This window comes from Vidua macroura, chromosome 2, assembly GCF_024509145.1.
Source record: "Vidua macroura isolate BioBank_ID:100142 chromosome 2, ASM2450914v1, whole genome shotgun sequence".
NCBI classification, from domain to species: domain Eukaryota; kingdom Metazoa; phylum Chordata; class Aves; order Passeriformes; family Viduidae; genus Vidua; species Vidua macroura.
In genome coordinates, this window is record NC_071572.1 from 73,690,145 (window position 1) to 73,712,706 (window position 22,562).

Here is a 22,562-nt window from a genome sequence, read left to right on the forward strand (position 1 = left end):
AGCACTCGCCTTCCGGCTCGGCGGCCGAGGCGCTCCGGAAGCGGGTCCGGCCGGAGCCAGATAGAGGGCGCGCCCCGGCGCCATCTTGGGTGGCCGCGGCGGGAAGGGCGGGGCCGGGGCGGGGCCGGCGGGGCCGCGTGACAAAATGGCGGCGCCCAGGCGGCCACGTGGGGACGCGCAGGAGGAGGAGGAGGAGGATGAAGGGCGCTCGCTGGGGGCCAAGCGGCCCCGCGGGCAGCGACGGCTCCTGGTTGTGCTGGAGGGGGCGAGTCTGGAGACCGTGAAGGTGCGAGCGGCGGGAGACTGGGGCGGGTCCGGCCGTGCCCGGGATGCTCTCGCTCCCCGCTCACCTGTCCGTGCTTTGGCCTTAGGTGGGGAAGACGTTCGAGCTGCTCAACTGCGACAAGCACAAGGCGCTGCTTCTACGGAATGGCCGGGACCCCGGGGAGGTGCGGCCTGACATCACCCACCAGGTACCCGCTGGGCCCGGCGGCGCCTGTGGCGGCCCGGGCTGCTCGGGGTAGCCTGGCTAGGCGGCTCGGGGCGATCGTTCCCCGGGTCCGGGGGTCCGCTTGTGCCCCTGGAGTCCTGGGCCGAGTTTGGCCTCCCCCGCTACGCTGGTGGGTTTTAGGCTGAGTCACTGTTTGGGTCTGGGCTTGATTTCTTAGCAGTATAGTGTTACATCCCATAGTGAGATGAGCTTTCAGCCTCGACATTGGTCCCTTCTGCATTTGTGGGGGCTAACCATCAATTTTCCCTAGAATTCTCTCTTTTGTGCCTTTCTATTTCCACTACCGTGTGCTTTTCACTTTCAGAGTCTCCTGATGCTCATGGACAGCCCCCTGAATCGGGCTGGGCTCCTGCAGGTTTATATCCACACCAAGAAGAATGTTCTCATTGAAGTCAATCCCCAAACCAGAATTCCAAGAACTTTTGATCGATTCTGTGGGCTTATGGGTAAGCAATTCAAACTACACCAGCTAGAGAATAATGCAGGACTGGGGGAACTTCAGGAAAAATCAAAAACGGGCACCAACCTTAAAATGTGAAAGTGAGAAAAGAGCACAGAAGTGAAAGCATCTTTCTGGGCTGTTCCAGGATGCATATCCCAGCTGTGTGCTCCTTAGCACAGTGGGGAGTGCCTGCAGGAGGCTGTGCTGTCAGAGAAATAACTTTTTTCAGACTGTGATGGGAACTCTAAAGGTAGACTTTTTGTGTACCTCAGCTCAGGCAAACCATGGGATTCGTCCAGCAAATCACCACACAGCTTAAGTGATTTTGTTTTGTTTTGTTTTCTCTTTGCTAGTTCAGCTGCTGCATAAGCTCAGTGTTAGAGCAGCTGATGGGCCTCAGAAACTGCTGAAGGTAAATATTCTGTGACTGTTCACAGGGGATGTTGCAACATTCTAATGGCAATTTAAGAGGGATTTTTTTCTTGGGTGGGGACGAGGTGTTTTTCTGGTTGGGGGTCCTGGTTGTGGGTGTGGTTGCTATTCCATCCCATCCCATCCTTGCTGGGGGCTCTCCCATATGCTACCTGGCTAGGAGCTGCTGCTGCAGGAAGGAAACCCCACACACACCAGTCTTTGGAGCTGAGGAATCTGTTTCCTCAGGTGAGCCTGACTGCCACGCCTGGGCATTGACACTTTTCGGGTAAAGCTTTCAAAAAGGCAGAGAGAGGGAATGAAGATATAATTAACTTGAATGGCTTCTGCAGTCACAGAGGGGAAGACTGGATAAACCATAGGGACAAAGGATTTATCGGCTATTGGATTGCTCAGATGAAGAACTACCCTTGTTGCTGGAAATGCCAGAAAAGCAGCAGCCTGAGGAAGGTGATGGTGATATCATTTTGGCAGAGAAGGCTTGGCCCTAGCCAGTGCACCTGCCCGAGCACATGGGTCAGCAGGCACGTCAGCAAGACTCCCAGAAGCAAAGAAGAACTAACCATGACTTAAACATGTTTTGCAAGTTTCTTCTGGAAAATGCGGATTCCCCAAAGAAGGAGAGTGGTTTTAAATGCCAGCAGCAGCCTGCTTGCCAGCCAAGATGAGACAGAATTTCCTATAGGGGACTATAGGTCCTCCATGCCATCCCTGTGTGCCTGTTTCAAGAGCATCTTCCAGGTACACACTGAGACTGGCAACATCTGGACACACCTGCTGGGGTTTGTTCTGTCCCTGTGCCTAGAGATCCTGACCCTGCTGCCCAATGAGTACTTCATGGCTTCTTTGCAGGAGAAGGTGGCGTTTGGGATGCTCTTCCTGGGAGCAGTGCTGTGCCTCAGCTTACCCTGGCTATTCCATATTGCCTACTGTCACTTGGGAGGTCTTGAGGACTTTTTCAATTTTGGATTATTCAGGAATTGCACTGCTGGTCAGGGGAGCTTTGCTACTCGATCTACTGCTCCCCACAGCCAAGACTCACCTACCTCAACATCACCTGTACCCTGGGCATATCTCAACCCATCTGGGATTGTTTTTGCTCAAGGACCTGGGTGTACTTGGTGGGTAATCAGGGGGACAGGGAAACAGGATGTGTACCTCAAGGGGATTTGATTTTTGGGTGCGGGCATTCTGTGATGGTTGTGGAATGACACCACCACTGTATTTTGTAAATACCAAGGACAGTGAGGATGGACTGCTCCAGATGGACCAGTCATGAGCTCCTGATACAGCCTGCAACCACCTGATGAATTTTTTGTTTGTCTGTTGCTTTTAGCAAATAATGGGTCTTGCTATGTGTCAGGAGGGTCTTTTACCTCTACACCCCTATTAATTTTCTGCTTTCTGTAGGTGATAAAAAATCCAGTCACTGACCATCTGCCCGTGGGCTGTATGAAGATTGGCACCTCTTTTGCAGCGTCTCAGGTGTTGGATCTGCGTGAGCTGGTTCCTGCAGCAGAGCCAGTTGTCATTGTGGTGGGAGCTTTTGCCCATGGCTCGGTATGTGTGTGTATCCCTTACCTGGGGTTGTGAAAAGGTTTCTTGTTCTGAGTATGGAGGTTTTATCTGCCCTTTTCTTGGCTTCATTTCCCCTCCACTCAGCCCCCTGTTTTCCCCTGTATGTTTATAAAAAAAAGGCCCAAAACTGCAACACTTGGGACTGTTCTCCCTCCCAAGGGGAGGGCATTAGCGGTGGCTGGCAGTTTCCCTGCTAAGGAAATACTGTGCCTCTGCAGTTCTTAGGGTTGGAAGGAGATCATCCAGTCCAACTCCCTGCCAAGGCAGGGTCACCTGGAGCAGGTCACACAGAAACATGTCCAGGTAGATTCTGAATGTCTCCAGAGAGGGAGACTCCACAACCTCCCTGGGCAGCATGTTCAGTGCTCTGCCACCCTCATCATAAAGAAGTTCTTCCTTCTTTTTTGGTGAAACTTCTTGTGTTTTAGTTTATGGCCACTGCTCCTTGCCCTGTTGCCGGTCAACAGAGAGAAGAGTCTGGCACCATCCTCTAGGCACCCATCCTTGAGATATTTATGTGCATTAATGAGATCCCCTCTCAGTCTTCCCTTCCCTAGACAAAGCAGGCCCTGCAGTCTCTCCTCATAAGAGATGGTTACATGTCCCAATAATCTGTCTAGCCTCTGCTGGACCCTCTCCAGTGGCTCCTTGTCTTTCTTGTACTTAATGGAGATGGAGCTCAGTGAAAACTTTTTGCAACTTGTTTCCCCCCCTGTCCAGGTCAATGTTGACTATACAGAAAAGATGGTCTCCATCAGCAACTATCCCCTTTCTGCTGCCCTGACGTGTGCTAAAATTACTACTGCCTTTGAGGAAGTGTGGGGAGTAGTGTGAGCTTCTGATGCTGTCATGATGGACTTGTATACAGTGACTTCACATTCTGGAAGGGCTCTTTAACTTGGATGTGGACCTGGTGCAGCTTTGGGCTCCTGGAAAACACTTCAACTTCGTCCTTGTAGCTTCTGAAGCAATGAGACTTTAAATGGACTGCCCCATTGACCCTCTTTCATCCTATTAAAGGTACCTTTTTTGAGTAAAAAGTGCTCGTGAATTTTACTTTCTCACTTTTCATATGTGGGCAGGCTGGATCTCCTTATAGCAGAGACTTGGCCCAAATTTGTCACAGAACTGGAATTCTTAGCTGTGCCCTGCTCACCCTGGTGTCACTCGGTCCTGTAGAATCGCCTTGCTTGGTGGCATGTGACAGTTCACACTCCCACACCGAGGCACCCAAGAGGAAAGGAGCTGAAGCCGATGTTAAAAACACCAGGAGCAATTTTTATCTTAGATGACAAACGTAGAAAAGTCAGAAGGTGGCTCCAATCCAACGCAGCACCTGCCTTGAGTGTGGTACAATCATCTGGTATCAGTGGAGAGACGAGTGCCGGCCGCGGGGCGGCAGAGATAAGGCAACAGACAGAAGGAGGTGGAGGGTCTCAAGGAGGCTCGCTCGGATCCCCTCCTTTCGGGTCTCTGACCCTGTGCTTTCTCCTTCCCCCTCCTTGCGTTGAAAAATAGTCATACTTCAACACAGCAAACTTGGCAGGTGATGCTTTGCTTCCGGAGTGTTAAATCAACTCCTACGAATGCACAGGTGGTACAATCTGAAAAACAGAGGAGCCCTATATTTGCTTCAGTTGATTTGATGGTTACCTTTCACCTTGCCTTTCACCTTGGACTGCAGTATTGCTGCCCCACTTTACCTCCTGGTCTCTACCTCTTACAGCCTTACCTTTTGGCTGTTATTCTGCTCTTTTTAGCTTTTCTTTTCGTGGCACAATTAATCTGCGAATGTAAGGCAACACCAGCAGTAAGGTGAAGAACAACACGTGGCCGCAGAAATAAATAGACCTGTACACCTGCAAAGAGAAAGGCAGGGTTGGGGATCAGCAACCAGCTTTAGGCCAAGAACACAGGGGAGGGGATGGAAGGAACAGGGTTGACCATGTGGGGTCATCTGTTTGTAGCTACTAAATACCTTCATCCATTTGTCCCAGGTGAAAAGACAAAATGGCACCAGGGAGTAACCCATAAACATCCAGTGGTTAGTCTGCTGCAGCACGTAGAAGATAGGCCGCAAGACAGTGATGGAGGCCAAAGTGCTTAGGAGAGGACTGTCCCGAACAAGGTTCATGACCTAATTTAAAGAAAAACCAGAATTCTTAACAGCTGGATGTCCTGTGGCTGCATATGCAGGCTCTGAAGCCAAAGTTCTCTCTCCGGCCGCGTAAGATGTGTTTTAGTAAGCAGCTAGTCTAAAAAAGTAGCTAAATACCCTGTCCTGGCCAAAGTTTTAATTAAGAAAATACATTTTAATAAGGAATATTTTTCTGTCAGTACTAGGAGATTAAACAGAGGCATTCAGTTCATGTGTTTGTCCTCCAATCTTTCCAGCTGCCAAGCACTTCAGCCGCCCTCTGCTCCTGCGCCAAGTTTTCCAGTTCTCTCCCTGTCAGCTTCTGCAATATATTTATGGTTTGCCCACGCAGAAGGCAGCAACCTACTGAACTCTTGAGAACAAAACCCTGCCAAGCTTGAAAACCAATTCCAAAGCGAGCAGCTATTTTTCATATTTAATGCAAGTAAAGCCTTCAGCGTGGCACTTTCCAGACCCAGGAAGAGGCTAATGCAGGCCCCCCTGTTCTGGTAAGTCTGACAAAGCGCACCTGTCTTTCCACGATGACTATAAGCAACTCCATCTGAAAGCACACCAGGTAGCCAGAGTGCAGCCCGTGCCAAATGGCCAGGAAGAACAGGGCTAGTGCCTGTGACAGCAGTTTGTTGCCCAGGAACTTCAAGCGCTTGAAGATGTAGCTAGAGGAGAAAAGAAACAAAATGCTTCCAGGTTATTCTCTGCCCTCCCCTGGTTGTGTCAGGGAGGAAGGGCTCAGGGGACCTGAAGCCTTTGCATGCCCCATAGTGGCAGGAACAGCATGACCAGGGCAAAACCTACATCAAAACAGTCTTAAAGAAATCGCAGCTATGAGAGAGAGAAGAGGGTCATTACATACAATTTAGCTGTGGGTCTCAGCAAGTGCTGAACCAAAACCCATCTGAGTTTGGAGTGGGAAGCACCAAGAGCCACGATGCAGGAAGCAGCTGTCAGAGCAGCTCTGTGGCTGGCTGAGCGGTCAGGCAGCCCCAAGGGCTTGCTGTAGTCCCATTCTAGTCTCTGCTGCCATCAACTGCTTGCCTTTATTAATGAATTGCCCTTCCAGCTAAATTAATAGATGTCTCTAACCCAGTACCCCAATAACCTGTTTCTAAGGGCAAAGCAGCAAAACATGGGAAAAGGTGCACAAACTGAAAACTGGAAGATTCTTCCTCTAATGCTCCTGCTTAGCCTAAGGTACTTGGTTCTACTGACAGAACAGAACTGACACATTATAGAAGGAGAATTTTGTCCTGCTCACCGGGCAACCCAAGCATTAGTGTTGATGTTGAAAGAAGCAATGGTCCCTGTGAACAAAGGTGTTGTCTCATACAGCCAGACCTTCATGTTGGCACAGGCATTCCACAAAGGCTTTCCATTCTTGTCTTTCCCATTGTACCCCAGACCAACAAGGATGCAGACACCTTCCTATCAAAGAATGGACAAGAAAGATAAGGTGAATATATTGCTCTATTTTTGCTGGAGAAGCAGAGCTAAGGAAATGCTGACTCTCGCTCTGTTGAGAGCATCACTACAGATGGAACAAATAGATTAAAAACTGCCTTTTAGTTAGTTAGCCTTTGCTAACTTAAAGCAAGCTGAACTGACCTGCACTGATCTCCAGATATTTGGATTTCTTCCATTTAGTGCTAAGTCCAAGAGGCTTGGACCTTTTTTCATTTGTCTTTTGCTTCTGGAACAACATCTAGACTCACCGTAACAAGCCAGCAAGTTACGTATTTGTAGAGTATAATCTTGCCCCAGATCAATATGTAACCACAACGGAACCAGAAAGGCTTCTCCTGCAGAGATAAGAGTGAAAGAGAGTAAAAATAAAACCTGGAGTTGAGTGGCCATAATGGCACAAGGTATTTCATCACTATCTTTTGTTTTAATCTGTGTTAATACATACGGACTAGGCTGCCAGGCTTATGCAAACTTGCACATCATTCTCTTTCCTTTGGTAATATTTGGCTGTACTGAAATAGGTAGAATTTGGGAAGACTCTGGGATTAGCATAATCAAAATGCTTGTGATAGTCTGCCAGTAGGAATTATTTGCTAGGAGTTTTCCAAGAACATCAACGATTATGGTAAGCCTTACAAGTTACTCTAGTGAAATTCTTTGCTTGTAATGGTTAAAAGGAAAGTCATTAAAAGGTCATAAAATATGTATGTTAGGTTTCCAAAACCAACAGTAGCATTTAAGATCAATTGTCTATTTGTAGGAGTTTTCATTTGTTTCAGTTCTCCCCTTCCTGTTCTGCATCAGATGGAATCATCAGGACAGGCAGTAAAGCCATATTAGCTGTGGAAAATCTTATCCCTAGCTGCCGACTTATTTTTAAATTGAGGCAAAAATAAAAAAAAGCAATAAAAAAATAATTCCACTCTTGTAGATCCAGTGCCCACCAGAGAAGTGGAATTCTTCCACACCCCACAAGACCAGGTGAATACATACCATATAGTCATCTGAGATGAGGTACTCATCAGAGATGTACAGGCTTGACAAGGTGTAGGTTACTAGAAACAAGAGACCCAGGCTCAGACGCTTGAGAGCAGGCGTGAAACTGAGAAAGAAAAATACAAAGGTCAAAGGTATGCCTTGGAAAGAGACCATCAAATTCATAGTTTTAAAAACAGGTGGAGAGAAGGAGGTAGGGGAGACAGCGATACGGAGTCACCACATTCCACTGCAGCAGCTACCTCCATTTGGAAGCTGGGATGCATTACCAGGTTGGAACCGAGTCTGTACTAAAGATATCAAATGGTTGTTGATGTTCATGCCCTGGAACAATGCTGGGACATGAAGCAGAGTTATGAGCGACTTTTGAAAGACTGCCTTGTCTCGTAAATCACTTCTGGTCACAGTATTTCTGTGTCCAGGTAAGAAGGCGGTCTGCTGCAGGGAACGTGGAGGATTTGGCATTCTAGGATCATAAGAAGGGGAGAAGCCAAGCAGCTTTGTATTACCTATTGGGTCTCTGGCCTGGAACGTCAGTCATCTCACCCCTTGCCAGTTTCTGATAGTCTGTCATGGAGAACTGAGGCCCAACCATGAAGGCACCATAGAAATAGGAGAATCCTGAGACCTCCAGCAAGGTAGGAACCCCCCGAACAGCAAATCGCTGCTGCTCAGGGGTCAGGAACTCCTGCACCAAAGGGAGTGGCATTAACATCATCCCAGGGGTTTCATCCAGCTCTCCATGTTATGTCCTCACCCTGCCTCCTTACTGGTTTCAGTTCTTGCTCCCCATGGACATGGAACTTTACACTTTGTACTTCATGTCCATTCCTCTCCCCAGCCCTCTCTATGCCTACTCCCTCTGAACAGCAACAAGATCCAATGGTTGAGACCAGTTGCACAGGTCTCTTCCCAAATAAGCTCCAAACACGGAAGGGATCCACTGACATGCATCCCTGGCAGAAGAGTAGGCATAGTAGGAGCACTGTATCTGATCTATTCCAGTCCCTGACTGCAATTTCATGTGCTCTCCCAAGACCTTTTCGTGCTACAATTCCTACTTCTTGATGCAAAATTGTTTTTAAATACTTGAAGTTTCAGCTCAGGAAGTTTCATCTTGACCTCATTTTCCTGCAGTCAGCGGTGATTCCATGGATGCTACAGACTTGGTCATGCCTCAAACAGGAGATGGGGAATGCAGGTACTTGAAGCAGGATTGAGGGACTGTAGCATATATAGTGCCCTCTCCCACAAACTGTGCTGTGCAACTTCTCTGTTTCATCTGAGCTAAAAACAGGGTCCTAACAAATGGTAAAGGGCAACCATTGACAAGCACATGGTAAGACTAATCAAAGGAAAGGAAGGTGGGAACTGAGATCCAGTATTGATTGTCTGCAAGTTAAAGGTACACCACCCACAAGACAGAGAGCATGAGGGATTGGGAATCTAAAGCAATAGATTTGGGGGAAGGAAATGGTGGGGAATTTGGAAGAGTGCAGAGTAATATTCTGACATAACTGGAACAACTTCTGTCCATCTCTAATCACTTTTGTCTCCATTCCAAATTATTTTGTTCCAGTCTAGAATTCAGTGTCCTCAAATACTCCCACAGGTTCCCCTCTCAGCTGTGGCTTTTACCTAACAATGCAGCTTGCTAACTCACATCCTTTGAACTTTATTTTCTGATCTCTAGCTCACTGGGACAGCATGGAATGACGGAGAAATGGTGTCTAACTCACCGGATCTTTTCCTCCATCATAGTAATCGATGGCCAGACCTGAAGGTGAGAAATAGTGACTTGAAGCCCTGGGATGGGCACAGCTCGCAGAGTGCAAGAGAGAGAAGAGAGGTGTCACTCACCAATCAACTTAAGTGTCAAGACACAATGTGGCATTGTCCACTTGATGTCATAATGCTCTGTGGCTGTGAAGTAATATCCAGCCATAAGGTATGTCTGAAAGAAACCATTGTTTGGGTTATTCAAACTAATTCCTCCAGCTGGTTTTGATCTGCCTCCACTTTTCCACCCACAGTTGCTACTGAAGTGCCAAACTGAACAGAGGCCTCCCTTCTACAAACCCAGGGAATAAGAAAGAGGGTTTACCATCTGAAAGAGAAATGTGGTGATGACGGCAGTGATTGTGCGACCCATTAGTCTCAGTATCAGGAACTGGATTAGGACACATATCAGGGAATGAAAAAACTGCGTCCCTGTGGGCAGGAAAAAGAAAGAGATAAGAAATAGAAATTACATGTATAGGTCCTCCCAAATTGCAGCATGCCCTGGGCCAGGCAGTTGTCTCTTCCCAAACTCATCTTACCAAAATTGAAGTAAGCAATTGAGAGTCCCGTGAACACATTGTAGAGGTGAATGAGGTAGGTCTCCTTCTGGAAGAGGAAATAGCGCTGGAACAAGGCAAAGGGATATCCTGAGAGAAAAAAAAGAAAAAAAGGAAGAGTTGTAAATAAGTTTAGACAAGTATTTGTCATGAACCAAACTAAAGCTTTTCTGAACATGTCATTAGGAACATGTACTTTACATCACATATTATCAACACAGGGCATGGTGTTAATTCCTGATACTGCATTTGCATCTTGGGAGACAGACTCCAGATTGATTACTGTGTACAGAAGAAAATACTTTAACAGGAACATAATTATAGCAAAAATGAAATTGAAGTGCAAAAAATTACAGGATTACATTTTCTGGCCTCATCTAATAGATGAGATGGATAATGCTGAAATACATGAATCACACTTTAGCCTGTGATTAATTTCCAAATTATGTGACAAATACAATGAACATGGCAAGAAGCTAGATTAAAAAAAAAAAAGGGGGTGGGGAAGGGAAAAACTTTATGGTTAATCCCATTACAACGTCCAAAAAATCTCAGTCCCACTCCCACCTCAATGAGTTCTTTCAGCTTTAATTTCAGAGCTCCTCAGGTGACCTCCAGTAAGATACTCTCGCTTTTCTAACTCTGCAACTTTGCATTTGCATCTGATTTGTGAACTGCTGGGTACACAAAGATGTAGCTAAAATCCACTGGTACTGTGTATGTGGTATTTTTGGAAAAAAAAATCAGTCAGAAGTATTTCATATGGAGCAGCTAAGAAAAGTGGAAGGGGTTTTTTCCTTGCATTTTTCTGTGAGGTAACTCCTAGTCTAAGTTAGGAATGCCTCCAGATTATTCATCTGTGGCTCAAGTGAGAAGTAAACATTTGTGAAACACTCTGGTAGTACAGTGAGAAGTGTCACACAGAACACCACAATTCAATTAAATTCTGTTGTCTAGGTGAGTTTCACGAAGCATGCAATAAACACTGCCACATAGCAGACAGTAAATACGTCTTAATACACACTGGCACAGGAAGCGTTGCAATTAGTGTTTCTAAAGTCATGTGCACAAGGTGCTGAACTGGGATACCAGAAGCCACTTTAATTCTGGCCTCCTGTAACTTTATTGCTCTACTTTGCAAGCCTGTGCGTTCTCTTACCCTGCTCAAAAAAAGGGGAAATTCATCACATACCACAATACTGGCATCCACACTACTTATCATCCTAGCTGATATCAGGAGGGGTGGATGGAGCTCTGCTATGTGCACTAATAGAGCAGTGGTAGCAGGAGGTAGTCATGTTTTAGATGGAGTAGTAATAAAAGGTGATGAAATGCACATTCTGACGAGAAGTGTATGATGGATGGAAGGCTTCCAATAAGCAAGGCCAAGTCTAGTCACTACTGTGAGAGGAAATGAGAAACTCTGTCACATTATTTAAATACAGGTCTGGCAGTGCTAACAGGCTGGAGCCATTTTAAGGCCCTCTCCATCCCCGCAAATCCCTTGGGAGGGAGCCCTGGAGTTGGGGACGTTGGGGCTCTTTTCTAGATCCTTTTGGGCTCATGTTCTACTGTATCCAGACATGTACCTGCTGCCTCCTGAAACCGAGCTGCTGCTCCCCATTTCCTCAGCCTCCTGTCAACCCTCTTTCAGTTTTCCCTGCCTCCTTGTTGCTGTTCCTTCCTCCTTTTGTGTTCCACACTGGTTTCCTCGCCACAGGCTGCTTTCTGGCCAGCCCCACATACCACGGCTCTCTGCTCCCAGAGCCTGGCAACCTCCCTCCTGCACATCCAGCCTGCTCTCCCTTCCAAAACAGCGGCTCCAAACTCCCCTACAAAATGCCCTACCCAAGCCATCCCTCTCTCTCCCTTCCCGCTCTTCGATGCTTTTTACACAGCTCACTTCTGTCCCATTCCACCCCCACTGCTGCCCTGAACACCAGCTGAGGGGGAAAGAGGGAACTGGCAAAGAGAGTTCATCACACGGGCTCTCTGGGGTACAGGAGTAACTCAAAGAATTAGAGCAATTCACTTGATTAAAAAAATAAAAATAAAGTAGTATTTTCTACTGGCCTTTTACTCAGAAACATACAAATGGGGATTCTTTGTTCATGAGCCAGTCTTCCTGCTGAATTTAATAAACATAGGAAGAACTGTCTTTGAGAAATGCAAAGTGGTAAAAAAGATGAAGTTTTACTATCTGATAAGATCACAAGTTAAAAAGCTGAGGTTTACTGTGGAAAAATGTTTTCCCCTTCTGAGTGAAAGGGAGAAAAATCAGAAATACAGGCAAAGCACAATTTACTGCTGTTCACCAATATGCATGGTTTTAAACCTTCATTTTACAAGGTCTCCCACTCTCTCAATAACCACTAATATTTTGCAAAACAGTCAATTTCTACCAATTTTTTTTTCCTCTAGCCATTTCTGTAGGCATAATTAAAGTATGACTGAATACTATAATGTAACCAGTGTTCCTACTCTTTCTGAGACCTGTCTCATTTGTCAGATGTGCTTCTTTTTAGTTCTATGCAGGAGATCATGTCATGGTTTGGGTAATGCTGCTCTGAAGGAAAAAGAATTATGAACCCTTGCAAATAGAGAGTTACTAATAATACACACTGCATCCGTTTTTTTAGAAACTATAAACTTAAAGCCTGTTCTTGTACTATGTGGCTGCTGTTCCAGTTCAAAAGTTACAACATCAGCCTAAATTCTTCCGATATCTAAAGTAACTTGTTAGTACTCTGGACTGCAGTTTACCTACCATTTTGCTGCATGGGATAATTTTCTCAGTTTTACAACCGGGCCAGTTGCATGCTGCAGATACAAACTTTAACCCCCAAACAGCAGTGGATACGGGGTAGCAATGGTCATTCTGATGTGCCCTGTGCCCTTCTGAACACTGATAAACTATCTATTAAATAACAAACAATTTCTGCTGATAACAACATCAGTACTCCTGCCCTACTACCACATCCCCGAAGCAGCCTGAATTAGCACAGCAGCTTTTGGAGTTATGGTTGCCATCTGGCAAGCTGGATGTCACCTTTGGATATGCCAGCGGCAGGAAACGCTGCGCTGCTTTGCTTCTGCCATTCAGAGCAACGGGACAAGAGTCCCTGCTCCTGGCTGCCAAGAGGCTCTGCCCAGCAGCTCCCACTCTACCAAACTCCTGTTTCACGGCTCCCTAAGCAGAGTGGACCTAGGCAGGAAAGCAGCTGCAAGACTCCTGGAGAAAACAGCAGGGAATCTCTGATCCAAACTCATTCTTCCCTATGCACCACGAAGCTGAAAAAGAGCCTGCACACAGAGCTGGGCTTTCCCTCTAGATACACCTTCTATAGAATGGAATTAGCAACTGAGATGATTTTTATTTTTTTACTTCACGGGAACAAGAGGATGATCTCTGGTTAAGAGAACCACGGAGATGGAAGGAAAGGACAAGCTCAGCTTCTTGGCCATGGCCATTTGGGAGAGTAATGGGCCACTGCACAAAGCCCAGCTTGTCCACAGATACAAGAATCTAACTGAGCAAAAGTTAAATCATCAAGAAGGTGGATTAGGGAGGAGAAAAGTTCTACTAATCCCGAGCAAAAATAGTGCTGTCAAGTTTGCCATCTTCTGGACTGGGTGATTAAGATGCCTCCCTTTTTCCAGAGATAAAGCTGAAAATAAGAACAGCAGAAACATTCTTTTCATCTCTGCTCCCTTTATTTCCCCTTTTATATGCACTAGCTCTATCTTATCTTCAAGCCAGTTCCTCTATTTTTCCTCTTCTTCCTTTTGCTGAACATTTAACTCCTCCTTTGTTAACATACAGCAGGGCAATTGTCTCAATTTTTTAATAAGAATACTAAAACTAGAAAGAATGGGACAACAGGGGAAAAAAAGTGTTAAAATAGCAGCCTTACGTAGTATTTTAACTTCAAAGCTATTCCTTTCTGATTCTAACGCTGCAAAAGTGCCACACCTTGTTTAACACTGGGTGCATAAACATAAGTATTTTAATTCAGCTCAAGAGTTTACCTTGAAAGTCCACTTATGGTGCTTTAGTTTGCATAACAGAACTGTCTCAAAGCATGTGAACAGGGCTCTCTTCACACGAAACTGAACTGAAAACATACTCCAATCAATGGGTGATAAGTGTGTATGAGCTGACAAAGACAAATCCAAAGCAAATGCTCAAAGCCCACAGACAAGTGTGCTCTATAGGTCTGCTCCTACTGCACCATTTTTTCTTGCTAATGTAGACACAGGCAGTGTGTAGCATTACTCAGCTCCGTCTATTTTTTTATTATTTAAGGAATAAGATGTATTTGAAGTTTGGAGTTTAAAGAAGGCAGCACAAGAGTGTTCTGTGACAGGGCTGGTTTTATGACAGGACATTGCTGCCTCTTAAAACTTTTCCCATCTTTTACCCATCAGAATCAGTTGCTCACGGGCCCTTGTTGTAAGGTTCCTGCTTGGCTGACCAACTGGGAATTTGATCTGGGATAAGCTAGCTAGCTTTGGGTGACCGGAAGAAAAATTTCAATGAGCCTAAAAATCTTCAGGATGCAGGGAGCGTGAAGCAGAGCATGTAAAAAAATTGATGAGAGGTAGAAGAAGAGGAGATAAGACAACTTGCAAGTGAAGCAGTAGGTTTCTGGCACCCATTGGATAAGAATGTGTTACTTTCTGCAGGTCCCTGCTATGTCCATGGAATGAAAAGGCACTTTCCCAGTGCTTTTCCTGGCAGGTCTGGGCAAACCAGCAGGGTCATTCCTGGCTCAGGGCTGTAAACAGCATGTTGGGTCCCCTCCATATTTTGCAGGTAGCTCTCAAGGCACTGTGTAATATTATGGTCAGATAAATAGCTTTAATTCTTTGGGATCGTACAGCCATGCAAGAAACACGAGCAACATAAAGTATTAAATACAAAGTGCCATAAGGCCTCCTGTACCCTGGCTTATGCTTTGAGCGGTGACAGCAGGAAAGAAATCTGTCCCCTCTCATGTGAGGACAGGAGCAGCAGCACAAAAACCCTGTTATCTCCTTCACACCACTGGAGCAGCTCCAGTGGGAACACTGGGACCTACTGAAGAGTGCAAGCTAGAGTTCATCTCTCAAAGACATTCTCATATGATTGACAGACATTAGTGTACTGACATATCACAGTTTTTATTGTGGCAGGGTCCAGAACTGTGCTTCAGGTATTCCTGCTGTTGGTACTGCTGCTAAATTGCAGATTGCTTTCTTCAAAGGTTGCCTATGCAAATTTTTACGTGGGGGAAGTCTGCAGTAAGTTTGTCATCTTGTACAATCCAGGTAAGGGACTCTATTCTAGCTGTAGTCTCTGCTTCAAAATTGCAGCATGTATAAACCTGTCTCTGATTTAAATACAAAACTGTAACTAAAATCCCTATAATTTGCTGAGCAATGTGCTGTTACTTGTTCACTGAAACAACGTGGTGCTCTTTAGGACTACTGTAGTTTTAGTTCTTGAATGTTCTTTCTCCTTCTCTTGTTCTCGCCTGTATTTAATTTTTTTTTTCAGTCATGTCAGAATGCCAAGAGTTTTAAATTACCTCTTTTGGTTATTTCAGATCATTACTAAACAAACACTTATTCTGAATCAAGACAGTAAATTCAGACTATTTTTTCAACAATAATTCAGCTTTCTTCAGAAATTAATGTAAGAAGTCGAAAAGCCCTTTGTGATTCTTCCTCTTTTTCAGAAGACTATTTTTACTGGTTTGTGGTGATCTTCTGAAAGTGAAGCCCTAGAAACTGTTGTCACAGTAAAACTGCATAGTGTAGATGGGAAACTGCATCACAGAGGAAGAAATAAGCAACAACTTTAGTCCATCTTTGGAACTATGCTTCACCCTCATGGCCTTGTTCTGAAATAATTCAGCAGTATTAGCTGCAGCCAACAAAAATAGTTTTCTTCCTGAATCTATGTAAACACCTGAAATGGAGGAAGTGAAGGAAAAGCCATACTTAACGTCCTAATGCCACTTGCAGCTTTTAGAAATGCCTTTCATTTATACCCCATGCCATCCTATGAAGTGGTCATCAGCGTTAGTTACATTACCAATGAGATTAAAAGGATTGTAAACTAAGCTGCAATTAAATGAACATTTCTTTGTGTGGAGCTAAGGAAAGCACACTCCTCTCATGTTGCTCTGGACTAGTGTTTGGCCCTTCCTTTTAAAGCAATGGTACAGGTATAACACTTTACCACCCAGTGCTTACCCATCCATTAAGCAGGAGAGCTGGAGAGCAGGAGAGCAGGAGAGTCAATCCCCTCTGCCTGAGTGGTTCAACCTACACGACCTGCAAGAGTGCCAAACTGCAGGCAAGGCTGTTTTGCATGCCCTGAAGCTTTCTGTCTGAAGTTATGCCTTCCACTGCATCTAATTAAAAGATACTGAGCTTGGGAGAAAGGACAAGGAAAAGTGCAGCTCCAGCCTCCTGGTTTGGTTTATCCATTTGAGGAATGCAGGGGAGAGACATGAGCAATCTTCTGGACCCTGCTCCCCAGAATTTAAATACAAATTCTAAAGATCCATTGAGACTATGCAAAACAGATAGTGGCCTACCTCGGGAGGGGACACTGTGGCATCTCAGTGGCTTACATGGAACACTTGTAACAGCTTCCTTAATCTGCTGACTGCAGCAGGCAGCTCTTATCATCATTAGGACAATAATTATCTGCTGTTCATTTCAAAGAACTGGTGCTGTTCACCCATAAGGCGCTGAGCAGGAGACACCCTCCCAAATGTCATGTCCCAGCTTACTGCTATCAAGAATCAACTCTGAGAGTATGGTCATGGTGCATTCTGCAGAGCCATCTCTCTGCTGCGGCTGCCTCCACGCACAATTTCTAGGACCTTTTCTGCATCAGTACTCGTTAGACTGGTCCCTTGGTTGATCCAGGTGACTAACCTCGTAGTGAACTATCTGCTTTTTCTGGTTTAGGTTTCTGCCAAACAAGTAAATTCAATCAGATCGCAATTAAAGGACCAGAGAGAGACATGGGAGAAAGGAAAGCAGGACTTTTCTCGTTTGGAGGCAGGGAGCTGCTAGACTGATTAATGCTGACTTGTGTGCATGTCCTGTGTGTTCCCAATTACTTCATATTTTTCTTTATAGAAGTTTGGTTTAACAAACTTCTACATTTGTTAGACCAAACTTCTACGTTGAGTTCAAAACGATAGCCAGTTCAGTCTCCTGTATCGACCCTTCACGGGAAGAATGTTTTGCTCAGTTTGATCTCACACATCATAAAGTAATCATGCAGAAATAAGTCTGATGCAGACCACGGTTATGAAGCGACACAGTTTTTCTTGCCTGCATTTCCTTTAAAAATATTATACTTCTAGTTAGCCAAAGCAACTTTATTGTGACAGATGACACAGTAGTGGCTGTATCACTTCAAATATGCTTTCAGGTTCAGAGGAAAGCTTGTATTTCCTTTCTGCTAGGTAACTAAACCATCAAATGCTTTCACAACCCAAAGTTTCCCTGAGCATCTGCAGAGATTTACACAGATAGGATGTATACACACAGTTGAATTAATGTTTTGGGAGCTACAACCTCCCCCTCAATCGCCAGCCCACATCACAACTCCAGCCCTGCCTTAACCATTTCGCATGGAACTCAAGTATCTCATGTTTACATAAGAGCAGGCACCCTGTGTTTTGCAACACGCTTCGCGCTGCAGGTGGAGCGCAGGACATCACCCAGTTCTCCTGGCACCGAGCTGGAAGGTTTTGCTCACTCTGCCTGGTCGTGCCCCTGATGACACGCCTCTCCTTCACAGTGCCACCACTGCCGGAGACAAGGGGGATGTCCCCAGACAGTGACGTCCCTGCACTCGGACGGGGCAACACCTGAGGGGCTGCGGAGATTCCCGAGCGGACACGCCTCCGGACACACGCTCGCGGGGCATTGGACGCACACGCATCACCGGACACTCACGGGACAATCGCAAACAAAGTTCCTGTGCCCGGGACACGGACCCAAATCGGGGTCTTTCGCAGGCACCCCCGGCTCCTCCTTGCCCTGCGTCCACAGGCGGCCTGCCAGGACCGCACCCTGACCTCCCGCGGGGAAACCGAGCGGGCTCCCCCTCCGCACCGGGCGGGCCGGGGGCTGGCCCCGGGCGTCTGCTGCGGGGCACTTCGCGGGCTGCCCGGGCGGCGCCGGTGGCGGCGGGATCTCGCCCGCCGGCTCGGCGCGCACACGTGGCCTGGCGCGGCGGCGCTGGCACAGGTGCCGCTCCGCGCGGGCGAAGCGATGCCCGGCCCCCCGCGCAGCGCAGCGCGGCACGGCGGCGGCGGCAGCGGCAGCGGGGTCGCCCGTTCCCACGGCGGGCGCGGAGCCCCGCCCGGGGCGCCAGCCCCGTCGCCCCCCGCCCTGCCTTACCCATGAGGATGGACAGGATGAGGCGCAGCGCCTGCTCCGACGAGCCCAGGGCCTCGGCCAGCCGCGCCAGGCTCCAGCCGGACCCCGCCACCGCCATCTTCCCCGCCGGCCGCCCCGCCGGCCGGTCGCGCCCCGAACCCGGCAGCGGCACCAGCCACCGCGGCCCCCGCACCGCGCGCGGCCCCCTGCGCGCCCATTGGCTGCGGCGCGGCCGGCCCCGCCCCACCGCGCCTGCGATTGGGCAGCGGTGGCAGCGGGGCAGGGCCCTGCGCGCACTAAGGCAAAGGTTACCCGCGAGTGGGCGGTGACGCGGGCTGGCCCCGCCGGCCAATGATTGGGGGAACGGCGGCCGGGGGCGGGGCCGGGGGCACGGCGGGGCGGGGCGGGGAGGGCGGGGCGGGGCGCGGCTCCCGATTGGCTGCGGCGGGACAGGAGAGCGGCGGGGCGGGCCGGGGGTTATTCGCGGACACGAGGCGCGCGCGGGGGGCGGGAGCGGGGGCGGCGCGCGGGGGCCGCGGCCGAGGTGTGGGTGTGAGGGGGCGGCTCGCTCGGCCGAGGTGTGGCTGTGAGGCCGAGGCTCGCTCTGCCTCCTGCCTCCATTCCTGCGTACTGCCTCTGGCTTTGGCCTTGACCTCAGCCGTGGCCTCGGACACAGCCCCGTCCCTGCTCTTGGCCTCCGCCTCCGCTTCAGCGCAGGGCGCTGCTGGAGCTTCCCCAGCACTGCCAGGTCCCGCTGCCCCAGTGGCTCCCGGAGGACACATCCCCGCTGCTTGGCACAGGTGGCCCAAAGGGACCTGCTTCCCGTACGGGCATTATGGCAGCGCCCGTGCTTTGCCCTGCACCTGTGGCACCCGGCTCAGTGTGCCACAGCAGCAGGCACGGTGTCAGTGGTGCTTGGCAACGGAGCGAGGAGCAATGGCCATAAACTAAACCACAAGAAGTTCCACCTCCATGACGAAGAACTTCTTTACATTGAGGGTGGCAGAGCGCTGAACATGCTGCCCGGGGAGGCTGTGGAGTCTCCCTCTGTGGAGACGCTCAAACCTGCATGGATGCATTCCTGTGTCACCTGCTCTAAGTGACCCTGTCTTGGCAGGAAGGCTGGACTGGATAAACAGGCGTTCCTTCCAGCCCCAGCAATTCTGGGATTCTGTGACTCTCTAGTCACTCAGCAGCTGAGCCCACACAGACTCCTCATAACTCAACTGCTGGATGGACGCCTCTTAGGTGTGTCTCCTCATGCAGCTGTCCATGTGTGCACACCAAACTTCTCAGCTGAAGTTTCAAGTGCAATGGATGTGATCCTCTTCCCTTGTTTGTGTTACCATTTTCCTGCTGGGTCACTCAGTTGCACAAATTAGCTGAGATGCAAACACAGGCTTGCACAAAGGTTCACATGAAAAGAGACCTCTGGAGTTCTCTGATCTAAACTGCAGCTCACAAGCAGGACTCAAAGCTGGAGCTATTTGCTCAGGGCATTGCCTGGGTAATTGCTGTACATTTTCATGGTTGGAAAGCTCCCAGCCTTTCTGGGCTCCTGAACCAGTGCTGAATCATTCTCTTTATCCTGGTCCATCCTCCTTATCTCCACCCTTTAGGTAGCAGATGCCATTTCTTATCAAATCTGACTGGGAAAGGGGCTGACTGACAGCATGGCCACGTAGACCTAATTTGCTTAGGAGATCACGCTAAAGACCTTGCCTCTCCTTGCCCTTCTCTTTTCCAGGCTAAACAAATCCAGATTTCTCAATAACAAAGCTCTGGTCACCTACCCACTGGTGTCTTTCCATTTGGTTCACACTTCTCTTGCACTGGAGAGTGAGGAAGTGCATGAAGAAGGGAAGAGCCTGGCCTTCTCCTCCAGAAATCCCCTGAAGGCAGTGTAAAGTGCAGAGTGGCAGGCCAAAATGAATAGCAAGGGTTTAAAAACCCTCCTGGGTAGCTGACTCCATCAGGTTAGACTCTATAAACAGGTTGCTGTATTTGTCCACCCTAACTAGTAGACAAATTTGCCAAAGTCTTTGCAAAGTCCGAGGACTGGCTTTTCATGGCATATCTATCTCTCATTTCCATGTTCAGTTGTGTGTTTATGGTGTTTAGGCCACTTTCCCAAGTAAATCAGTCCTTTGTGAGCATGATGGCTGTCTGAACCTGTTCAAGGCACATTTGACAAGAAATGATCTGCTTAGTTCTGTAACTTACTGCTGTCAGAGGAGAGTTTCAGAAGCAGCATTTGTTCCTAAGATTGCCTAACAATTTCCATTGCAAGATTGTTTCCAGTTGCTTGAAATGTTGCTATATTTGACCTGTTTAGATTAAAAACTGGATAGTCACTTGGAGTCAGAACACAGTAGCTCTGAGAGTAGGTTTTAAGAGTCAGAACACAATGAGTGCACCACTACTTTTCAGCAGTATTTTAATAATCAGGGCAGTGTTATTCTTGAGAGGAGAGGCTGTAGCCAAAACTCTTGATTTACTGTCCTTTACATATACCATAATTTCATAGCATTACGAGGGTATTAATGTGAAACTTGAGGTTCACATGAACTCGATGTGACACAATGGGAATGCAGCTGCTGAAGCTTCTGTAAATCTGGTTCCATTGATTGTGTTCCAGTGGCTCATGCAGCTTTCTCACACACCAGAGCCACAAGACCCCAGATGCTTCTTCCAGAGCTCCTGAAAGACTTTCCTTTCAGGACCATTTCTTGTATGCTAAGGAGCTGGAACAGGAATGTTGTGCCCTGCCTTGGCAGTGCCTCTTCTCCCAGGCAGGCACAGGAGCCTATCCTGATCGATAGGCCATGGGAGAGGAGCTGGCTGCTTGGGGCAAGGTGTCTGTCTGGGCAATGGGATTAGGCTTGAACACTGATGGGGAGGAGGAAGATACTGGAAAAGCCAGAGCCAGACTAAAATTAAATATGACAGAAGTCTGCTTCTGTCAACAACCATGTCAAGGGAAAAGCACAGAGAGGGTGGGGAGAGAAATAACCATTACCATGAGATGAAGTATAGAGGGAGAAGAGAGACTGCTTGGAATAACAAGCAGGGAAGGACATGAAAATACGTTTCCATTAGAAGGATGGAATTGGAATTGATGACAGTGGAGCAATGGGAAAAAAAAAGCCAGGAATGGGTGAATGATAAGCCAGAGACATGGAGAAACTGGAATTTGGTGGATGTTGGAGGCAGGAAAGGAATAGTATGCTTGAAATCATGTCAACTTTTCAGTGTGAAGATTACTGAACAAATAAATCATAGAATCATTAGGGCTGGAAAAAGCTTCTAAGAACATTGAGTCCAACCATTAACCTAGCACTGCCAGGTCCACTGCTAAACCATGTCCCTAAGCACCACATCTACACATTTTCTGAACACTTCCAGGGGTGGTGATCCCACCATTTCCCTGGGCAGCCTGTTCCAAAGCTCGATCACTCTCCGAGAAGAAATTTCTCCTAATATCCAGCCTAAACCTTGGCAAGCTTGAGGCCGTCTTCTCTTGTCCTGTGCGACGCCAGACCCCGTTGCTCAGGCACCGCCGGCTCCGTTCCCCCAGCCCCGCTCCGCGAAGCGAGGGAGCGCAGTTCGTGGCCCCCGGTCGCGGCGGGTGGGCTCGGACGCTCCGTGCCGGGACAAGGAGGTGTCACCCAGGGCGGATCCGTGAAGTTACCCCCCGACACCCATTCTGGGGCCGGGCGGAGCACTCCCGGGGCCGGGACTCCACGGGGCCCGCCGGTCTCTGCTGCCGCCTCTCGGTGCCGCCGGGACCGGCGAGACGGGACTTCAGTCCGGGAGAACCGGCGGGTTCTCCTGCCGCGGGAATGTCTCCACGGCAGTTCACAGTCAAGTGGTTTCGAGGCTGAGAGAATCGAGGTTGCCCAGCCTGAAGAAGAGAAGGGTCCTTCCTCACCATAGCACCTTCCAGCACCTAAAGGGGCTACAGGAGAGCTGGAAAGGGACTTCTTACAAGGGCAAATAGTGATAGGACAAGGTAGAATGGCCTTAACCTGAAGAAAAGTAGGTTTAGGATCGATATTAGGAGAAAATTCTTTACTGTGATGATGGTGAAGCACTGGTGTGGGTTGCCCAGAGAAGCTGTGGATGCCCATCCCTGGGAGTGTTCAAGGACGGGTTGGATGGGGCTCTGAGCCTCTCCATGGTCCTGTGGAAGATGTCCCTGACTATAGCAGGGGGCTAGAACTAGATCACCTTTAAGGTCCCCTCCAACCC

The 22,562-nt window shown here is 48.1% G+C and overlaps 2 protein-coding genes across 2 annotated transcripts; one reads left to right on the forward strand and one right to left on the reverse strand.

Moving 5' to 3' along the window:
* Window positions 1-20: 20 nt before the first annotated feature.
* On the forward strand, window positions 21-4,003 carry EMG1 (EMG1 N1-specific pseudouridine methyltransferase). The gene is made up of 6 exons (XM_053971486.1): window positions 21-286; window positions 372-473; window positions 816-957; window positions 1,307-1,365; window positions 2,796-2,945; window positions 3,684-4,003. Exons 1-6 carry the CDS (start codon window positions 146-148, stop codon window positions 3,795-3,797), a joined length of 708 nt encoding a protein of 235 aa, XP_053827461.1. The 5' UTR covers window positions 21-145; the 3' UTR covers window positions 3,798-4,003.
* Window positions 4,004-4,220: 217 nt separating this feature from the next.
* LPCAT3 (lysophosphatidylcholine acyltransferase 3) lies at window positions 4,221-18,529 on the reverse strand. Its single transcript, XM_053971484.1, is given in 14 exon segments — window positions 4,221-4,567; window positions 4,696-4,822; window positions 4,942-5,100; window positions 5,630-5,777; window positions 6,377-6,543; window positions 6,831-6,917; window positions 7,576-7,684; window positions 8,088-8,266; window positions 9,318-9,355; window positions 9,439-9,532; window positions 9,683-9,789; window positions 9,900-10,007; window positions 18,333-18,486; window positions 18,488-18,529. Coding segments are annotated over 13 exon segments (1,509 nt in total). The 3' UTR covers window positions 4,221-4,567; window positions 4,696-4,705.
* Between the last annotated feature and the right edge of the window lie 4,033 nt (window positions 18,530-22,562).